This window comes from Sciurus carolinensis, chromosome 1 (genome assembly GCF_902686445.1).
Source record: "Sciurus carolinensis chromosome 1, mSciCar1.2, whole genome shotgun sequence".
Taxonomy (NCBI): domain Eukaryota; kingdom Metazoa; phylum Chordata; class Mammalia; order Rodentia; family Sciuridae; genus Sciurus; species Sciurus carolinensis.
In genome coordinates, this window is record NC_062213.1 from 66,096,534 (window position 1) to 66,119,089 (window position 22,556).

The window sequence follows — 22,556 nt, forward strand, 5'->3', positions numbered from 1 at the left end:
TAAAGCAATCCTTAGCAGGAAGAATGAAACAGGGGGTATCGCAATACCAGAACTTCAACTCTACTACAAAGCAATAGTAAAAAAAACGGCATGGTATTGGCACCAAAATAGGTAGATCAATGGTACAGATTAGAGGACATGGACACAAACCCAAATAAATACAATTTTCTCATACTAGACAAAGGTGCCAAACATATGCAATGGAGAAAAGATAGCCTCTTCCAACAAATGGTGCTGGGAAAACTGGAAATCCATATGCAACAGAATGAAACTAAACCCCTATCTCTCTCCCTGCACAAAAATCAACTCACAATGAATCAAGGACCTTGAAATCAGACCAGAGACCCTGCATCTTATAGATGAAAAAGTAGGTCCAAATCTTCAACTTGTTGGTTTAGGATCAGACTTCCTTAACAGGACTCCCATAGTACAAGAAATAAAAGCAAGAATCAATAACTGGGATAGAGTCAAACTAAATAGCTTTCTCTCAGCAAAGGAAACTATCAGCAATGTGAAGAGAGAACCTACAGAGTGGGAGAATATCTTTGCCACTCATACTTCAGATAGAGCACTAATTTCCAGAATATATAAAGAACTCAAAAAACTCTACACCAAGAATACAAATAACCTAATCAACAAATGGGCTAAGGATATGGACAGACATTTCACAGAAGAAGATCTACAAGCAATCAACAAACATATGGAAAAATGTTCACCATCTTTAGTAATAAGAGAAATGCAAATTAAAACTACACTAAGATTCCATCTCACCCCAATTAGAATGGTGATTATCAAGAATACAAGCAACAATAGGTGTTGGCGAGGATGTGGGGAAAAAGGTACACTCATACATTGCTGGTGGGGCTACAAATTAGTGCAGCCACTCTGGAAAGCAGTGTGGAGATTCCTTAGAAAACTTGGAATGGAACCACCATTTGACCCAGCTATCCCACTCCTCAGTCTATATCCAAAGGACTTAAAATCAGCATACTACAGAGATGCAGCCACATCAAAGTTCATAGCTGCTCAATTCACAATAGCCAGACTGTGGAACCAACCTAGATGTCCTTCAATTGATGAATGGATAAAGAAACTGTGGTATATATATACAATGGAATATTACTCAGCTATAAAGAATAATAAAATTATGGCATTTGCAGGCAAATGGATGAAATTGGAGAATATCATGTTAAGTGAGATAAGCCAATCTCAAATATCCAAAAGACGAATGATCTCACTGATAAGCTGATGATGACACATAATGGGGGGTGGGAGGGGGGCAAGAATGGAGGAAGGAGGGACTATATAGAGGGAAAAGAGGGGTGGGAAGGGTGGGGGGAGGAATAAATAACAGAATGAATCAAACATCATTACCCTATGTAAATGTATGATTATGCAAATGATATGCTGTTACTCCATGTACAAACAGAAACAACATGTATCCCATTTGTTTACAATAAAAATAAATTAAAAAAAAATTACTGGGGGATAAAGAGCAAAATAACCACATTTTTGAGTGATTATGAATTATATGTTTTCTATTTATTATTTTTCTGATTTTTAATAACATGTCCTCCAAATCAAAAAAAAAACTCTCCTCTTTCCATTATATAAATTTTAATTGACTCTTCAATAAATGCTATCATGCAAAATAATTAATCTTAAATTCTAATGTGAATTTTTATGAATTTAACCCTACCCGTACTTTAGAATGTGTTTGCTAAAGGATACTGGTTAGCAGAAAGAATTCAGGAACTGGTATCATAGCAGGTTAGGCAATATGACAATGTGAATTGAAAACACTTGGGCAGCTACAAGGAGGTAATTTTGGCTAACGGGGAAGACCCATGACTTGAATCAGACATAGGAGCAGTAACTCTCCATTCTGTGCAGTGCAGAAATGGAGGAGTGAGTGTAAATGAGAAGCAAACTGAGTGGAGAACATTCAGAAGTGGTACAAACCAAGGCAACCCAAAGGCTGGTTTACCACCAAACGTTGTTGCTCAGCTCACACTGAGTGTTGTTATGAGGAAATGCAAACCTGGTATTGCCCTATCTTCTGTGTCTCAAAGAGAATATTATCTGGATTTTTTAAACTTGGGATTTCTTAATTTGTAAATGTTAAATTTATTTTCATGCTTAAAATATTGATCTAAGCAAACAAATCATATCTGCAGATACATTGAGCATCTTGCCTTTAAACATTGCTCAACAGAAATGAACAATCCCTTAGTGTCCTTTCAAACTACAGCCTTAGTTATTAAGTTAAGCCCAGAGGCAGGCTTTTAACAAAAGCAGGAAGCTATTTCAAAACAGCACTTTTTTTTTAGAATTATATCTAAATCAAGAAATAAACCTATACTAGGATAGAGAATGTATAAACACCGCCTCATTGCCAATAAATTTCTTGTATATTCTTCCTCTGAATACATATTTACTTTTCAGTTAAAGAAGTCCAATCTGAATTCTTTATTTTGGGTCTGTGATATGAACACAGAATCCAAAGCAAAGTCAACAAAAGCAGAGAGCAGAGTGTGCTACTTCTGCAGAATTTCCTGTATTTCTGAACTCTGATCAAATAATTTGTTAAAGAGCTATGAAAAGTTGTGTCATTCTTTGGGTTTTAGTCTCCTCACTTTTAAAATTAAAAGGTCAGTAGATGTTTCCCACATTTGAAAAGCTGTGAGTCTATGAGACTCCATATATGGCGAGAAAAGTTATAATTCCTTCACAGGAAGTCACATATACCTTGGGACCTCAGATAAGGGCCAAATTTAAAATTGCTTATATTTTTCTTGGTTTCTGCAATTCCTGGGATTGAACCTAGGTCTTTGCACTTGTTATGTAAGCACTCTACCTCTGAGTTACAGACCCAGTCCTTTTTATTTTTTATTTGAGATAAGGTATCATGTAGTTGCTCAGTGCTAGAACTTCTCTGTTCTTCTCATGCATGACCTAACCTTCCAGACTTACTTCTCTCTAATATTCTATATCTGATATCTGTCCCAAACAATATCAATTGCTATGTTCCCTAGGCCATGGAGCATAATGTGCTCTTCCTATATGCATAGGCTTGCCCATGCTGTTATTCTTGCTACTTATAGGCTTTCCCTACTCTTTGAAATCCCACCCACCCCTCAATTGAAACACCACTTTCTTCATGAAAGTCCCTCCAACCTGGTATCTCTAAAAAAAAAAAAAAAAAAAAAAAAAAAATAGTAAGACTAAGAAAATACTATGACTAACCAGGTGCAGTGGTGCACACCTGTAATTCCAGCTGCACAGGAGGCTGAGGTAGGAGGATCACAAGTTCAAGATCATTACTGGGCATCTCATCAAGGCCCTGTCTCAAAATAAAATTTTAAAAAGGGCTGGGGATGTAGCTCAGAGGTACAGTACTTGCCTAGCATATGCAAGGCCCTGGGTTCAATCTCCTGTACCACACATATGTACACACACAAAAATAGTATGACAAATGCTTCAGGCGTTAATGTACTTCTTTGTGATTTGATAACAAAAAGGGGTGATAGATTACTTATCCTCATATCTTCCATGCAACAGAGAGCAGGGCATGGTAGCCAATACTTGTGTTGTAGGGATAACCAAGATGACCTTTCAATAGTGTGTGTGTGTATATTCACAAACAGTTTTTTTTTTTTTTAATTCACAAATACAATTGTGTTAAGGAAATAATTTGGCCTATGGGGGGGGAGTTATGTAGGAGAGTCTTAATTAAATTCTGATTTGTAACAAAATTTCCAAGTTCATTTCATTTGTGAAGGTGAAGTAGGCAAATACTGCAAAAAGAGCCAAAGGAAATCATGAAACAGTTCAGCTGATACGAACATACTCAAGGTTTTTCAATGACTGAAAATAAACACAAAACTATCCATAGAGATTAAACAAATCAGGTTTACTTGTAACTAGCAAATACATTCTTCTCATTTGTGAAAAATACACTCCATCTGACATAAAGTTGCCTCAAAACTATATTTCATCAAGGCCAAAGAATGAACTAGACTTTCTTTCATTTTTATTGTTTTATCTTGTAATTTCAGGCCACACCTAGAACAAACATAAGATTATTCCAAGACAAAGTGTTAAGTGAAAGGATTAAAAACATATGCTATTCATTTATATCTTTGATTTCTTTAAAAACAAAAACCAAAAAATTGGACCATGCATCTCCTATTTTCAATGTTAAAGTATTCAACTCTGTATAATACTGTAATCCAAAAAAATTTGCATTGCAAAATAAAATTTCAGCTGTCTTATTTAAGTACAGCCTTTTCCAATGCTTGCTATGAAATTTTCTGACAACAGTTACATATGAAAATGAAGTTTAAGAAACAAAGCAGGCAGTCTGAAGCATGTAATATGTAGATATTGCTGAGTAACATGACACATTTTTCCATTACGTTTAAGTAATAGTTCATTTGGTGAGATTAAATTGTACACACTGTTAAATGTTACCCTTTAAATTATTATCTAGGGCCTTAAGAATCAACTGAACCTCTTATAATATCAAGGTTTTTCCACATGGGAAATATTTCAATGCAAGAATACCCATGAATAATTCACAGGCATCTGCCCTCTAGAAATTGTGAAAATTTATTTATAACCAAAATAATTCTCAACAATCAGTATTATGATAGAAAATTGCAATTTGTCATTGAATTATCTTGTTTTAACAGATAATTAAGAGTAATTATTTTGACTTTTATATATATTGGTTAAAGCTCAGTCTTAAAGTACGTATGATAATTACAGATATCAAACTGCATGTGTCTGAATATCTAATTTAGAGGATTCATTGTGTAATATATGTTAGAAGTTCTAAACTGTTTACAAAAAGTTTTAGAATTTTCTAAAGTTCATAGAAAACTGACAGTGAAAAAGTGGGCTTAAAGTAGTATCAAGATTCCTTTTGAGCTTCAAAAAGAACTCACTATAGTTTGCTAAAAGGTTTTTATCCTTTTTACTTTGAGAGTGCATCTTTAGAGTTATCTTGGTGTTATTTTATCATATTGCTATTATTACATTCTTTGTTGCTTCCAGTGCATATGTCTCTTCTCTACAAATGTGTGTATTGTAGGGTAACCAAGTTGACCTTTAAATAACAGCAAAGTACCAAAGTCCTCTCTTACTTCCTGAGTTATGTACAGCCAAGTTCTTATTTCTGATACCATAATCCTAATACTATTAAAATCCAGAAAGGTTCAAGTCTCATGAGGCTCTGAGTCCTGTCTGAGCTAATTATCCATGAACTCATTTTCGCCTTTAGTCTATAAAGTCCACTGCTCCCCTCTATATTTTTTAACAACACATCTGTGCCTCATTTTGGAGCTGGTGACATAACCAGCAGTAATGCCTTAATTCCACTATCGCATGTATTCCTTAAATACAAATCCTGGAAGACTACCTGGGAAGAAATCACCTGCGGTTGGGTTAGGAGAAGAAAGCTTGTTCTTCAAGGTGAAAAACTGAGCCACACTCTGCATGGACAGTGGCATCCTGTGGCTCCAATTATGCCCCACACCCTTCTGCTCTCAAGAGACATCATAAACAACTGGGTCACTCCTTCTTAATATGAGTGAGGGTGACCATGACTGGGGATGGTGCAGACCTAATAATCATATTAGGTCTAATTAGAAGACCCTGGTTCTAGTCCTGCCTCTGCTGCTAACTAGAAGGCATGAATAAGCCTGCAGTCGCTTGGAGCCTCAATTGCCCTGTAGTTAAATTAATTGAGAGAAATAAGATTGAGAAAATTGGACTAGTTTAGCACAACTTAAAAGTCAAGAGCACTTGTTCTTCCAGAAGTTGAGATTCTATAAATCATATTTATTCTGAAAGTAGAAGCTAATACACATTTTGCAAAGAGTTCAAATAAATATGCAAAAACTTTGGGTTAAGCACAGTCAAGCAGATCTTGCTAGTATGCATAGGACTACTAGGTGATTTTATTGCATAAATATTTTAGAAGAGTCTCAGTAGCATTTTCTCAAATCCAACAATAGCTAAGATGCTGATTACACTTGACCTGTTCATTTAAAATTATAGAGTTGCTGTGTTCCTCTTAAAAAGCTGTCATTTTATCAACATCAATGTCTTATAGTTGAGAGTTGCTCAAATATAAGAATATGTAGAATTTCCCTAAACTTACTTTACCACAATTATTTTTAATAGAATCTCATGAAACTAGAACTCAGAGATTCTGTCTGATTCTATACCCTATTGTGAAAATTTCACACTCCTTCGCCTCAGACAAAAAGAAAACCAGGCTGATGAAGTAAAGAAAATAGAAAAGGAGCAGCATCTCTGGAATGATGGTGTAGGGACCTTTGAAAACCTCCTAATAAAAGCAATAACAAGCCAACCCAGAGACTAGGGAGGCTGAGGCAGGAGGATCACAAACTTGAGTCTAGCTTCAGCAACTTCTGTCACCAAAAAAAAAAAAAAAAAAATTAAAATTGGACTGAGTGATAAAGTGAATTTGTGAATTTGATCTCCAATACAAAAATAAAATAAAATACTGGCAAGAATCATCAAAACAGCTGAATCTCAATGCCAACATTGAATTGTATGGAAGTTTAACTTGACCTATATCAATACACTTCTCTCCAGCTCTGAAAAATGTGCCCTCACAGTAACAATAACTATGATCAAAGCAGCCTACATTCACAGCAGAGAGCAGAATGCATTTGGAGTTCCCAAATGCTATATCCTCAAAGAATTGTCACTGTGTCTTCTATGGAAAATACCTAGATAATCCCCACTTATTGAGCTTTTCTTTATTTCATCTGAATTAAAGTTCACTCTGTGAGAAAATCTGCCTCTAGGATTTTTTAAAACATCCCTGAGCAGTAGTTTTGCATAGCAGCTGGCTGAGACAGTAATACCAGTTGAGGTAAACAAAAGGCTTAAGGGGAAAAAAAAGAAAAATAGAAGTAAACCCGCTGAATTATGTGCCCATAGCAAGCTACAAAGGTGTGCAGTGCTATGCATCTGCTAGGAAATACCCCATAGGGATCTGTCTCTCACCTCTACTCAACTTAAAGGCTCTGCGTAAGCAGAGTTGAAAATTGATAGAATGTTGGTGGCATGTCTTAGCACCTTGTCTGATCACAAGCTGACCACTAAGCTACTGAGCAGAGGCTTCAGTGGCTGAATATAGCAAATAACATAGTAACAAAAATGATAAGCGACATACTGAGAAAACAAGAACACATGGCTCACAAGCAGGAATAAAGCAGACACTAGAAACTATTTTAAGGAAGCCCAGATGATGGACTTATTAGACAGGATTTTAATCAACTCTACAAATATATTCAAATCAGTAAAGGAAATTTTGTCAAAAAAATATGAGAAGTACATCTCATCAAGTAGAAATCATCAATAAAGAAATATAAATTATAGAGGGAAAAAATAAAAATCTTGGAATTGAAATTTTTAAAAATCACTCCAGTGAAACCTCAAGAGCAGATTTGAGCTGGCATAAGAATTAATCAAACCAAGGGGAGGGAGAAGGAGAGGGAAAGAGGAAATACTGGAGAATGATATTGGCCAGACATACTCTTACATTGTGTGCACCCACAAATATGTAACAACAAATTCCACCAATATGTACAACAATAATGCACCAATTAAAAAAATGGAATAGGAGAATGAATCAAAGAAATTGAATATAGATCAATTGAGATTATCAGTCTGAGGAAGAAAAAGAAAAGAAATATTACCAGCCAGTAACTTAGAGAACCTGTGGGAACACCATTAACTGTGTATGTATTTTGGAATCCCAAAAGGATAGGTAAGAGAGAAGGGGCAGAAGAACATTTGAAGAAATAGAGGTTGTAAACCACACATTTAATAAAAACATGACTCTACACATCCAAGAAACTCCAGAAACTCCAAGTAGATGTGTATGCCTACCTTGCATAGTTGTTGAAAGACAAAGACCAAGAAAGTGGCAAGTGAAAAACTACAAATTCTATACAGACTAGAAAGGTTGACCTGTTTCCAGATGGAGTGTGGAAAGGGAGGATAGAAATGCCCCACACTGGAGAAATGAGCAAACACTACGCTACTCAACATTACCAGTGATGGCAGACTGATAGCAGGCATCCTTCCATATTAAGTGACGAGGGTCTTCACCACCCTGGCCTTTCTCCCCAAACCCAAAAACAAATCTAACCATGAGAAAATTATCAGACCAATTTCAATCAAGTAATATTCTAAAATTGCCAGCATATGCTTCTCAAAGTGTCAAAGTTAGGAAAAATCAGGGAAGAAGGACTAATGGAGATGAAGGTGAGATAAGTAATAAAGTCTCAGTTTTAATTAAGGTTAACATTGGGTTCTTAGTGTTATTGATGAACTGCAGTAATGAGGGATACCAACGAGGGAAACCAGGTGAAGCAGACATAAGAACTTTCTGTACTACCTTTAATGCTTTTGCAAGAGACAAGGAAATATGCATCTCGAAACTTTCAAAATAGCATTAACAATATAATGCAAAGAGGAAAGGATATTGCTACTTATACTAGCATCATTATTGGAACAAAGTTGCCAGTGTTAGCTTTTAACATTAACTTCTGTTAATTTAAAATATATATGTTTTAAGTGTTATCTTTCATTAGGTTCCAGGAATTTTCATTATAATTTAAATTTAGTTATTAACTTTTTAAAAAAGATTTGTAGGATTTTAGTTTCATCTATATTATTGTATTTAAAAGATACAATAAAATCTTAATAGATCAGAATTTTTCATTTAATACAATTATCTGCAATTATCTAATAAATATGCATGTAATTAGAATTCATTTTTCTTTTAATTTTTTGCTAAAAAAATTAGTGAAATGTATTTTATAATTATTCCCATTTTATATTTATAATGGACTCATAATAACAGTTCTCTACCTTGGTCAAAGACTCTGATAGCTATAAATATAGGATCATATTAACAATAAACCACAATAGGTGGAGCACTTTTACCTCACTGTTTACTCCATATGTCAACTTTTTCTAATTAATAAAGTATTTGGATTTACATAATTTTCTTTGATTCCCTCCTTTTCTGTTTTCTATTGAAATTTAATGCTTTTTATTTTAGTAATTCTTAAAGTTTGTCGGTTTGTTTACCATTTTTTTGCTCATCTTCATTTCTTTCATTCTTGAACTTGCTCTGGAATCAATTATCTTTCTTATTGAAACCTATTCTGGAGTAGTTCCTTCAGAGAAGGTCTGTGAGAGTCAGTCATTGGTCCACCAGTTTCTCAGTGCACAGGACTGCAGGGCAGCCTTTGGAGGCATGCAGTCTCCATTGAGAATTGTCCCTAAGCCCAACTATACCATTTCATATACGTCCTACATGCTGTTTCTGGTTATTTCAAAGATTTTTCTCTCCTGATTTTATCCTATCTTTTTATATTGTGAACATTAAAATAGTGTTAGTCATGTATCTGCATTTAAAAATTAAATCCCTTCATTAATTCTGCAAACATTTCAATCACTATAGCTTTCATCATTGCATGTCATTCTAGTTTCTTTTGGAGTTTGGCTTATATATGTATACTTTCAATATAATATATTTATTATATGTATAAATTATGTATATGTTTATGTATACTTATATATAAATATTATAAGTTATATATATATATTTATATGCATATATATGTAACATACATATATCATATACTGCTTAACCTGTTATTCAAATTTTCTCTTTTTATTTTTTTCTTTCTGTGTTTGTTGTTGTTTTGTAGTACTAGAGATAAAAACCAGGGCCGTGCTTGCATATGCTAGGCAAGTTATCAACCATTGAATTATACCCCCAGACCTTCTTTATTATTTTTATTTTGAGACAGGGTCTTGCTAAGTGGCCCACACCAGCCTTGAACATGCAATCATCCTGCCTTGGCCTCCCAAGTAACTGGGATTACAGGTGTGCACCACTATGCCCAACTTCTTTAGCTTTATTGCTCTCTCAGATACATTTTTCATTTGTCTAATTCTCTCTTCACAATTTTAATGAAATATTTAACACATTGATTTAATTTTTAACGTGTTACTATTTTTTTTTCAGCCAGAATGTTTTATAATCTTAAATATCTGCCTTTTTTCTCACTTCGCATTCTTTCAGTATGGATTTTTTGTCTTCTTTTAGATACTTCAGTATTTTGAACATACTTTTAATATAATCTCTTTCAGATTGACCTATTTCTTTCCATTCTGATCATGCTAATTCTACTGCTCCTAGCATCCACGGACTCTCCCTGGTGTTAGTACAATTTTTCATACGGTTTGTGAATCTTGACTGAGAGCTTACCTTCAGCAAAAGTTGATTTTTAAAACTTTAAGAGATGTAAGTGCCCCAGTTTTGCATTTATACACAAAAGGGATCCTATGAATTTGAATGATGATGGCCAATTGTTACTATAAGTTAGGTTCCTAACAACATAGGGAGTCTAAGTTTAAACCGAACAACTGAAGTACAGACATAAGAGTTTATTTTCTTTAAGATAACTGTTTTTTGTTTTTTTTTTTTTTTTTTAGCCAAAGCCCAGTGCAGATAGCATTCTTCCTCACTTTTTCCACAGCTGGGGAGTACAAATATTTTCCTTCCCTTTCCATACCTGAGGCAGCCCATCAGGCTTCTCACAGTATTGTATCCATTTAAGCACATCCAACACCAATCACCTGTTGTAATAAACATTACTACCTCAGGTCTCAGGCTCTAGGGCCTGAACCGAAGTTTGAAGTCTCAATGTATCTTAATATCATTAGCTTCTACATAACATTCCAACTCTTGTTTCTTTATTTTGGGCAACTGTATTGATTTGCTGGTTTGGTTAGCTTTGCATTTTTTTGTTCATCCCCACTCATTTATAGCTGAGTCATCCATACTTTTAAAAATGAAAATGTAGTTAGAGGATGTTGGCTGGCTGGACTCTACATGTCTTCTGATTTTCAACTCAGTAAGCATTGATGGAGGATCTATTCTTCATTTTTCCTCCACATTTATTCCTCCAAATTTCAGTCTTCTTTCTTCTCCCACTCCATATTTTATGTACTAACTTAATTAGTGGGTGAAGAAAAAGGGCTACAGAAAGAAGATCCAACGTCCAACAGCACTGTGGAACTATTTCTTAAAAACAACTTTCTGATTCATTGAACCTTCCCTTTCAGTGGTTCTCAATCTTAGAATAAGCAAAGATCATCTGAGGAGTTATTTAAAATGCAGAAACCAGAGTCCCATACACCGAAGTTCTGATTAAGTATGTCTGAATTACAATCTAAGAATATGACATACTCCAGTAGATCCAAACATTTGTATTTTGATTAATTTAGTGACTTCAGACTATAATCTGGGAGATTAAAAATAAATACACCCTAGACATCAGTTTAATTTAATTAATCAGTTTAATTTATACAATTATAATTTATACTTTTCAACTAAAAGCAAAGAAAAAATCTACTTAAGTGTTCTGCTTAACTTGTTTATAATAAACGTTTATGAAGTTTCCCACTTAATCACTTATGATATCTTTTCTTAAAAGGTGTTCATTTATAACATTTATTTGAGTTATATCTTGTTTTTAAAATGGTGCAATAAGAAATAATGCACCACTGCAAAGAGTCTAACATTATTTGGAAACTTTCTGCCATGATAATTTTGTCTCAGGAGAAGTTGGAGAAATCCATAAAATTACCTAGGAATTATTTACAGAAAGTTAGTCAAGAAACAGGTGTTACTGTTGGAATGATAAACTTGTCCACTCCTTCATTCAGAAATTTCTAGTATATCCTGTAAATTCTATATCAGATGCTCGGGTTCACATTAACTTATGTCATTTATTTCCTTTCACTGAGAAAATAGAGGTAGATGATCTACATGGATCTTTCTAGCTATTTCACAAACCATAGGCTTTGAGTGCAAGTGGAGAGAGATATCAGTGTTTCAGTGACTCCAACTTGCACATGTCCCAACACCTGGCTGTTGGAAGTCATTCTTGAAAAATATTTGCATCTGTGCAAAGAGCCTGGATACAATGCTAGCTAGCATTCCATTTCCAGATGGCTCTGATTACCACCTAATTATTTTAAACCCTGATTTTATTTCAAACAATTTACTATTGTCAAGGGTCAATGCCCAGTACAATATTGCTGAGATCAAATATTTTTGGTTCTTCATCCCTGGTTACAAGAGTTCAGGAATGGCCTTCCTTAGAGTGATTGATAGACTATTCAACAAAATCCATGGATAAAACTATGAATTCAATATTAAAATGCAATAAAGCCATAAATAATTTTATAAAAATTATTCAAAGTCACAGTTGTTTGTTTTGTCTTAAATTTCCAACTGTCCTGATAAGTTGGAAAGCACCAAAGAAATCTATACATTCATTAACTCACTCATTTATTCATTTCTACTGATATTTCTTGAGGGCTTATTATGTACTGTTTTAAAATCAAGAAAACAAACGGACTCTTTCTCTTAAATAATCTGCACCCTAGTGGAAGAGGAGAAAATGACAATATTCTTTAAAATTTTTAAATAATCATAACTTGTCACTGATACAATTCTACAGTATTTATAGAAGATTCACATTTCAACAGGGCATTCTATGCTGGTCTTCAAGAAGAAAAATTCCCTTTTTTTTTTTTTGAAAGTTAGTTATGGACCTCTATATCACAAGTAGGACATCACTGAATCAAATTTATAGACCTGAAGTATAGCTTATTTTTAAATGTTCCCTCTAATCAAGTCTGACATATTATTTTTTGCAGAAGTTGTTTAATGCTATGAAAATTAAATACCTTTATTGTGGGTTTCTTTTTGGTAAATGCAATTGGTCAACAAACAGCAGTGTCTACTCACGTTTATCTTGTTCTGCCTCAATGCCTTCACTTTCTGTGTCACTTGGCAAGAGCCATGGTTGATGAAGTACCTGTAGTTGCTTTAAAGATTCATCCTGCCAGAGAACAAATTATTTTAGGTTAGACTCTAGATTGATATCAGGAGTACCAGTAGGGGTGAACAACTCAGTTTTTATAAACCATATGTTCAAAAACCTTAAGAAGCACCTCCCCATGTCAGAGAAGAACTGTAAGTTTAAATTCATTTTCATGTCATACACGCGAGTCACAAAACTACCTTTGTTTACATTTTGCCTTTTAACAAAATTTAGAATATTAACAAGAGGAAATGTCTAAACTATTTTCCTGTTAAATTATTATTTCTGTTTATTTTTTCTTGGAAATACACATAAATTGTATGTAATACCTCACCTCAGTGTCTCGTTCCTCTTCTCACTTAGTTTTTTTCTGGTTTAGTCTCTTACTCCTAGGCTGAAGTAATCCTCCTGCCTCAGCTTCACAAGCTGCTGGGATTAGAAGTGCACACAACCACACCCAGATTCTACTCACGATTTTTTGTAAAAATATTTCTTCTATACTCCCTTCTTGTGTTTCCCTTCTGTCACTAGCCAAAGGTCACCATCTCCCATCTTGTTTTTTGTTGTTGTTGGTACTCTTTGTCATTTGTGGCCCTGGGGATTGAACCAGGCCTCAGGCATGCTAGACAAATGCTCTACCATTGAGCTATGCCCCATTCCAACCATCTCCCATTTGACTGTAGTAATAACAATCTATGAAAATTTTTATGGCCAATTTTAGTAGTCTAATTTTTCTGCTTCTCTCACAGTGTTTTGAAGAAGCCTATATGTTATCATTATCTTGTTGTAATCTTTCAAAGACTCTCTCATTATTCTCGAAATAAAATCTAACTCAAGACCTATCATGATCCATACCTATTAACCTGATCTCCAACCCACATCCACCGCTCTAACCATGCTACCATAGTTACTGGTAGCATTAATTTCATCATATTCTACAATCTAACAGGGTTTTTTACACTGCAGTTCCTTATCTCTCTCAAACATTAACACTCTTCCTCCAAGGATCCAGTGTCACTTCTGCTGGAAGCCTTCCCCAATCCTCCAAGGCCAAGTTTCTCCTCCCTTCCTTCAAGTGTTTATGGTACCCATATAACAATGACTGTATAGTAACTCTCCTTTCATATCCTCCTGCCTCCACAGTAGCTTTGAAGGTCCTTGAAGGCATGGGTAAATATTTCCCCTATGCATTCCCTCCATCTATTATAGAATCTGCCATAAAAGAGAGACTGAGTAACAGAATTTTATATCTATGTTCTTTCAAAAAACATTATCCCAGTCTGATTACCAGGGAAAATATTCAACAAATATCAACTGAGGGACAAAAACAAATTATATGACCAGTACTCCTCAAAACTGTTAGGGTCATGAAACACAAGAAAAGCCAGAGAAAGGGTCACAATCAAGAAGGAGCTAAAGAGATAAAACTAGTGAATCCAATGTGGTATTCTGAATGAAGTCCTGGAACAGAAAAAAGGATATTAGGAAAAACTTGCAGAGTGCCGAACAAAGTGTGAAGTTCATTACTAAGGATGTATTGATAATGGCTTGTTTATTAGGACATATGTCTTACACTAATAGATGGTATTAACAATAGTTGAAACTGGTAGGAGGCACTCTTTTATTATCTCTGCAGTAATTCTGCAAATCTAAAACTGCTCTAAAATAAAAAGGCTTATTTTATTTTTTGTTTTTCACTTTTATTCTTTTTTAAATAATTATTCATTTTTTTATTTTTACAGACTGTATTTTGATTCATTGTACACAAATGGGGTACATCATTTTTTTTCTATGGTTGTACATGATGTAGATTCAAACAATTTGTGTAAACATACATAGGGTATGTACATAGGGTAATGATGTCTGTCTCATTCCACCATTTTTCATACCCCACTCCATCTCATTTCCTTCTACATAATCTAAATTTCCTCTCAGGGCAAGGACTTTTCACTGTGGAGCCCAAGGTTAATTTGATAGCAATTTAAGTTTCAATCCAAATAACAAACTATTTTCAGGAGTTGCTGATGCTAAAATGTTGTGGTGTTTTCATTTTAAAGTGAAGAACATTTTCAAAATTTTAGTTTGCTTTGTCTTTTATTTTTAAAATAAGTCTTTTTATGGCTGAATAATATTCCATACAATGGAATATTATCAGGAAGTGCAATTTTTCATCTTGTTTAGTTTGGGGCAGTTACTTCCCCTCTTGGAACAACATGAAGAGGGTGATCATACTAGATTAGACAATGTCTAGTTCTTCACAACTGGTCCACATCCCAGTCTCCACTCTTTTTTTTTTTTTTTGCAGTACTAGGGATTGGGGATTTGAACCCAGGGCCTTGTGCTTACAAGGCAAGCACTCAAATTGAGCTATATCCTCAGCCCTCCCCTCTTTTTTTAAATAGTTGAATGTCAGAAGTACTAGATAAGCTACTGAACGGAAAGTTTGCAAAAAATCAAAGATATTCAATGTATTACTAAATATAAATGGATGTTATTTTTAGGATTTAGTTTAATCTTTTAAAATTTATCAGTTATTAGATTTGACCTTATAGTGTTATACAAAGAAGTAGTATAAAATTGAAAAATCTTACATTTAAATTTCCACAACTGTAGAGATGATAGCGGAAGTAAAATTTCAAAAATTCACATGTAACGGGGAAACTCACATTCTTGAATGTTTTTTAAAAATAGAACATGCAACCTCTGATGTTTAAAAAAATACAAAAAACGATGGTTTTGGTGTTGTAAGGTAAAACCAAAGGGCTCAGGCTCCTCATGTAAAACAGGAAAGTTTAAAGGGATCAAAAGAAAATCTATTTTTAATGAAAAGATATTTTGAGACTGACAGTGTAGCTCAGTAGCCTAGCATATGCAAGATCCTGGGTTTAATCAGTTGTTCTGCAAAAATAAATAAATAAATAAATAATAATAATGATAATGATAATTTTTTTTTTTATACAGCTAGGGGTCAAACCCTAGTTCCACATACACTAGGTAAGCACTCTACCTAATACTATAAGTTACTTAGCTTTTTGTACTAAATACTAAATTCCATTCTCATAAGAAAAGATTCGACCCATATGTCAATTTTTTCCCCACAATATTTCAGAATATTATGTCATCATACCGATTGGTTTCTGGTTTTAATGACCTTACTCCTGAGTAGATAAGCAGCATCCAACTATTCTTTGTTTATTGTAAATTACAAAAAGTACAAATGGAACATTAGTTAGAAAAATATGTAGTTTGGGGAAAACTTTCAAATGCTGAGTTATTAGAATCATAAAGATAGAATAAATATTACTATTAATAGATGATACAACTGTTTTACTTTGGTTTTCCCTGGAATAGAGCTAGTAATATAATGCACCTGTTTGCTTTGTCAGTGCCAACAGGGTATGTCCAAAGCTCAGCCCCACAGTCTACATATAATTCTTTTTGATGGGGTCAAGGAGGTAAAATCTTGAACATTTTTAAACATAAGAGCTGATGTGTTCTTCTTTGTTAAGCTTACTCAAAAATTGTCTACAGGCACATTAAACTATGTCTCAGTACAGTACAGGCCCTTTCATATTCCCAAGAGTACGTTCTCTGGGCTGCTTTTAGAAGAAACACTATTCATTCTTTTTCTAAAACACTTTCACCGTTAGGATAGCAAATGTCCAGTAACTAGGAGGGGTGGGAAACAGTGACATGGATCATATGGAAAACAGTTGCCAACCCTGAAGCAACATATCATTCTATCTGCTAACAGAATAAGTGCTTTATAAACTTCAGCTGTATTGTTGTTCCACATGGATAGTTTATTTTTGGATTCTCTAAATGCAATCAGTGATTTATGTCACATGTGGCTATGGAAGTTCAGTGTATTTAGAAGGAAAAATGTTTCTTTGTTCAAATTTTCACTATTAGACACCTAAATTCTGGATTTAACTAAGTATTTCTTTCCCTTTGGTATAAGTATGGAAATAATGCACCAAATACTAGTTTCCACTTCTCAAAAAGGTTTAAAACATTTTCATTTTACTTTATAGCCACAGAATCTCTAAAAAAATTGAATCCTTGAAGCAAGATATATATAAAGCAAAAAAAATTACATTCAATTCTAGATACATTGAATAGACTGCTTCTATAGATGAAGAATTGAGTCTGTACTTCTATGAAAAGGAAATTTCCTACATATAATTGATATAGTTAAATTAGCAAAGTTTGTGAATAACTTTTTATTTGTATTTGTTAATGAAATAACCCATATAACCCAGGTTGGCAAAGTATGATTCTAACGCCCTCTTCTTTTAGGAATTGCAAAAGGACAATTAAAATGTAAGAAAAAAGAATTAGCCAAGTTTGGGGAACTACAAGCTTGAACTAGCTAATTGTATCTGATGAAAGGAGAGAGGAGTAACAACAAAGTTAGAAAAATATGGTAGATTGTAAGAAATATTGCAAAATTAATTACTTAAATTTACATGACATATTTGCTATATTGACTATGCATTATGATTGCATTCTATCCTATATTCTAATTCATTGCATTTGGTGATTTTTCTTTCCAAGCAAGTTGCAGAGAAAAGTTGCAAAAGACTTTTAAAAGGAAGAAAGACTATCGGGGATAGTCAATGAAAAGCCATGTTCTAGCTTGACCTTCCAGTTACCTGATTCTATGGTGGCTCTTGATCTTTCATTGACTTGAGCTATTTTGTTATTATATATTTTATAGAAAATGATAACAGTGCCAATGATGCTTGTCTACTACAAGCCAATTTCATCCTTTTGGAATGCAATTGATTATTATCCTATTGATATAATTTAATTTTGACAGTTTTTGCATCTGTTTATAACTTCACTTCAGCATCTCTTATTTGACTACATATGTGAGAGTTTGAAATCTTCTTTGAACTTATAACATGTTACTTGTTCCATCACTGATTTATTAGTTATATAAATCTTTGACATGTTTTCAGTTTGCATCTCTATACAGCTATTATTATAACCTTTTAAAAAACTGTTATTTAACAACATGTATCTATTCTTAATGTTAATGACAAAATAGGATTTTCTTTGGGGAAAATATTTATTTCCTAGTTAACCAAGTAGAAAAAAATGTGATAATAAATAATATTGACTTCAGTTTTTAAAAACAAAAAACCTAAGAATAAAAGGTAAAGCAACTTACTTATTATAGGTGATAATGTCATATGTTCTCTACCAGAAATAGAGTTGGAACTTCAGTGTGCTGAAGATGACAGAATACAACACAGGAGAAACAATACAGACTGATCGAAATGATTCTAAGATCTTTTGCTCATGGAATTGATCACCTTTCTAGTTCAGATGGAACAGCTGACAAAATCAAGCTAGCAGATTCAAAAAAGGCTTGCCTGCTTTCAATGCTTCTTTCCCCGTCTGACACCTTAGAGACTGTGAAGCTGCCACTTGCTGCCTTGAGGGTGTTCTGGCCTACACTACTAGCTTCCTAAAGTTGTGAGGGACTGCTGTAAATTGCTCTCTAAAAAGTTTTAAAAATCATTAACTTCTTGAGTTCCTTAAAAATTCTTAACCACTTAGGGTGACAATCCTTATCTGATGCATATATATTTAAATCACACTATTTCACTACTACTTAGGCAAATCAACTAGTGTTACCATATTACTTCCCAGTGATTCATCTAGGAAATATGATATTTTAAGGAGATGGGTTAACTTCTCCACAAAAGGCGTGACAACCAAGATTTATGCTTGAATTTGGTAAGTTGTTCTCAACTATACAGTTTTTGATTGAGCAATAATCTGGCCTGTTGAGAAGCAATATTGAAACCAGACATTGAGTACTGCTAAAATACTATCACCAGACTGCATTCCAGTCCCCTTCACCTGCAGCAGGTTCAGTCGGCTAATTAAGAGACCACTGTGGTTTGTCTTCATATGGAGCCTTAGGAACTCTATCCACTGTTTTTTTCTGAGCGTTTCCAAACACCTAACAGCTGGTCCAAAGTTCTGTGACACAGAATATCCTTCAATCCAAAGGGTTTTTCAAGAGAATTCTATCATATTTTAATGGTTGGAACAGCACTTTGCATAACACCCTGTCAAAATGCTTTTGGATGAGCATTTGCCACATGAATGAATGTTAACCTAGCATTGAATTGTTCTTTCCATAAAAGCACTGATTGGGTCTTTCTTTTCTTTTTGCTCATGATCAATATACACATCAGGGTATCAACAAATATCTGTGAATGGAAGTACATGATAGTACTACATGAAACACTACTAAAGAGAAACAAAGGCTATTTTGATGACATTTATTATCATATTGTTGTTTTGGACATGACCAGTGAACAGGTATAGACTGGGAACCCTGCAGATGGGTGGAGAAAGCTCAAGTGAGTGTTGAGAACACACAATGGACTGTATTCAGACCATGTTTTGAAGACCACTTTGAAACTCACTTCTTCCGCGTAGTTTTTCAATGGGTGTCCACCACTGGAAGCTTCTCCCTAGAGACAAAGAGGAAGAAAGGTTGAGAAACTCAGGAGGAGGGACAGAAAGAATGAAAGTCATGGAGGGTAGTGAGATCTGAGAGCAGCACTGAGGCTCACTCCTCCCACTGTCTCTGTTGATACTTAGGAGAGTCTCAGTTGGGCAGTGCCTGCTCTTTAAAGGAGATGTAACTTTTTCAAGATGACAATATATCTTTCAAGTCAATTTTGGTTAGTATAAATAAATAATCAGCTAGAGTATCTAAATAGATCTTAGAGCATAATGCTAAACAAATTTATGAAATTTGCCATCATTAATTTAATAAATAAGTTCCTTAAATTAAGCCAAGAAGAGAACTTGCTAATTCTGTAAATTTGTGTTAAGATCTAATACCTGGACTTAAAAATATTTTCTGAAAAGAGAATGCATCATTAACCTCTATATCCAGTGTTTACATTCAGTTTTTTTTTTCACCTTACCAGCATATAAGTAGTAAACTTTCCATTATTTGTGTCTTTTACTAGCACTCTTATTTTTTATCTTGAACACTAGTACCCACTGAGATTGAAATCATTGAAATTTAAGACATCCAAGTTAAACATATATTTCAAATTGTCAAACAGCTTGTTAGTTTAAATAAGTAATATTTTTACACTCCATGACCAGAGACATTTGGAAACAAATTCTGAGATATCATGAAATAATAAATTTTAGGCCACCATATGTGTTTAAAAGATAAGTAAATAAATGTGAATAAAGCTTACATTGGTTTCTATGGAATCTTTTTTTAACTTTTCAAGGACCCTCCCATATATTATCTGATTGAATTGGTTTTTTGTTTGTTTGTTTGTTTTCATTTCAGGAAAACATGAGGGTAAGCCATCTTTAGGCCAATTTGATATGGAGAGAAACTGAAGTCAGAATGGGATGAGTTAAATGATTAATGTCAAGGAGTATTGCTGGGACTGGGCGTCATTCTGACACTCTTTTACTTTGCTTAAATTTTTAAAAAATAATAATGTAAAAAATTAAATTTACTTTGGTTAAAAAAAATTTTTTTTTCTGATGTGCGCTCCCAAACACTTGGGGGTGGAGAGAAAGTAGCATCAAACATTAAAAATTAAGCTAGGAGTAAACTGCCAATATTCCTAAAAACATAGACATCACAGGTCACCTGAACCACAGAGGTGAGTACTATTTCTTCCCAAATAATGGTTTCCACTAGCGAAAAATCAATATGTTGCAGTTTAAATGTTTCCAAATGCTTCCAAGCTTGTAGGATTTTCAATGGATAAATAGTGAAAGAGATAAGATAGTTCTATTATTTTAAACTAAAGCATAAACTATTTGGAAAAATTGAATCCATATAAGTCCTCTAAACTGTGAGGGATTTAACTCCATGTACACAGAGCAGGCTGGAAACTCACTTCCGATAAATGTCTTAGAGTTGAACTTGCTACACTAGCTGCCCTCATTTGAACAACTGGAGGAGGAATGCTGTGGGCTTGTCCAATGTGGCTCTTTTGTGTGGCAGAACTAGTACTTTGCATAATAATCCCTTCTCTTCGCTTGCTCAGAGAGGAAGGTGGCAAACTGCTTAGAGTTATGGATGCACTTTCTGGGCAGGGAGCACTTGAAGCCTGCCTGGTAGCGTCTGAACTCAGGAGGGCTCACAGAGGGACAGCAGGAAGCAGCTCACTGAGGAGGGAGATTTGTCTCCTGGGAACTGGAGTGCAGTAGTTTTCCCAATTTGTACATTTGCAGTCTTCTGCTAGACCTGGTGATGACCGAAGGCTTTCTTGATGATCAAATATAAATAAAGCAGACTCCTTGACAGCTCTGCTTCTTCCCACAGTGCCAGGTCTGTGGATATCTACACCAGAGAAAATGACTGTGAAAGCTGATATGAGGACGAACTCCTTCTTGTCAGACTCAGACAAAATTAGAGGGAAGTTATGAGGGGGAGCACCCATGCCTGCCTGTCTGAGATAAGGACTTTCTCAAGGAGTTTTCAAAGACCCGGAAGACACCTCATTTTATACACACTCTATGCTTTGCACACCTTACATGTATGCACAGATCTGCGTAACAAAGGTGATCTTTAACATTCTTGAACACTGCAACAATTCAGACGAGGGGTTCACCAGAGAACACTGGCCCAGCAGTGCAATCTCCACCAATGAACTGATGCCAACCCACCCTGTTCCCCCGCCACATGCATCTCTAAGATCAATGAACTTTGTATCTAAGTAGCTTAACATAAATGTCTCCCTTTTGCTTTTAAAACTTCCCCTTGTCGTGACCTTCCTGAATACACTCATACTTTACAATGGCACATGTATTGCCATACAATGCTCTGTCATTTCCAAATAAAATCATTATTCTTTGGGCAATCTGTCTGTGAGTGTTATTTAGCTTGGAAGAAGAAATCTACATGTTACCACTTGTTTCGTAGACTGGAATTTGGCTGCAATTGTCCTTCATAAATCATTGACAAGGTTGGCACCGATGAGTAAGGAGAACAAAGTAAAAGACTCTAGGAGGAAAATACAGAGGAAACAACTACTTTGCAGAGAGAATTACAAATGGGGCACAAGGCCAAGTAGACAAAGAACAAGATGTCAGCATCCCTGATTCTTAGGGTCAGGAGACTTGGTTCCAGCCAAGAGCCCTGGTCCAATATGTCTATCTCAGGTTCCTCATTTCCATCTTGGGACCACTGAAATGCTGGATTCCCTCCTCCCGCTACCGGGGGCACCAGTGAAATATAATCCTTTTCAAAACCCAAAGCTATCAATTTCAGTCCACCCTTTCTTAATTATAAAGAATTGACATTTTAAGTATCAAGTCATTCTAACAACATAAAATTTGGGTAATCACCTGGAAGTGGATCAAAACTACCCCAGCGCAATTTCCCTTGAAAAACAAAAAGGGTAAAGGGATACAAAAGAGAAAGAAAGGGGCGTGTGAAGGAGGGAAAGGGCAGAATACATGGAAACTATGCATTAACAAAAAGAGAAAGGGAGAGAAAAAAGCAAGAAAAGGCATTTCCTGAAATATGGTTTTGCTTATCATGAATTCCTTATACAATCATAGTTGAGATAAAAATGTTTTAAA

At 34.7% G+C, this 22,556-nt stretch overlaps 1 protein-coding gene across 1 annotated transcript in view; it reads right to left on the bottom strand.

Annotated features, from left to right (window-relative positions):
• Positions 1-22,556, bottom strand: part of C1H8orf34 (chromosome 1 C8orf34 homolog) — a 394,456-nt gene that overhangs the window by 15,046 nt on the left and 356,854 nt on the right. The window contains 2 exon segments of the mRNA XM_047524576.1: positions 12,884-12,977; positions 19,409-19,456. Of these exon segments, the coding sequence (XP_047380532.1) occupies positions 12,884-12,977; positions 19,409-19,456 (142 nt within the window).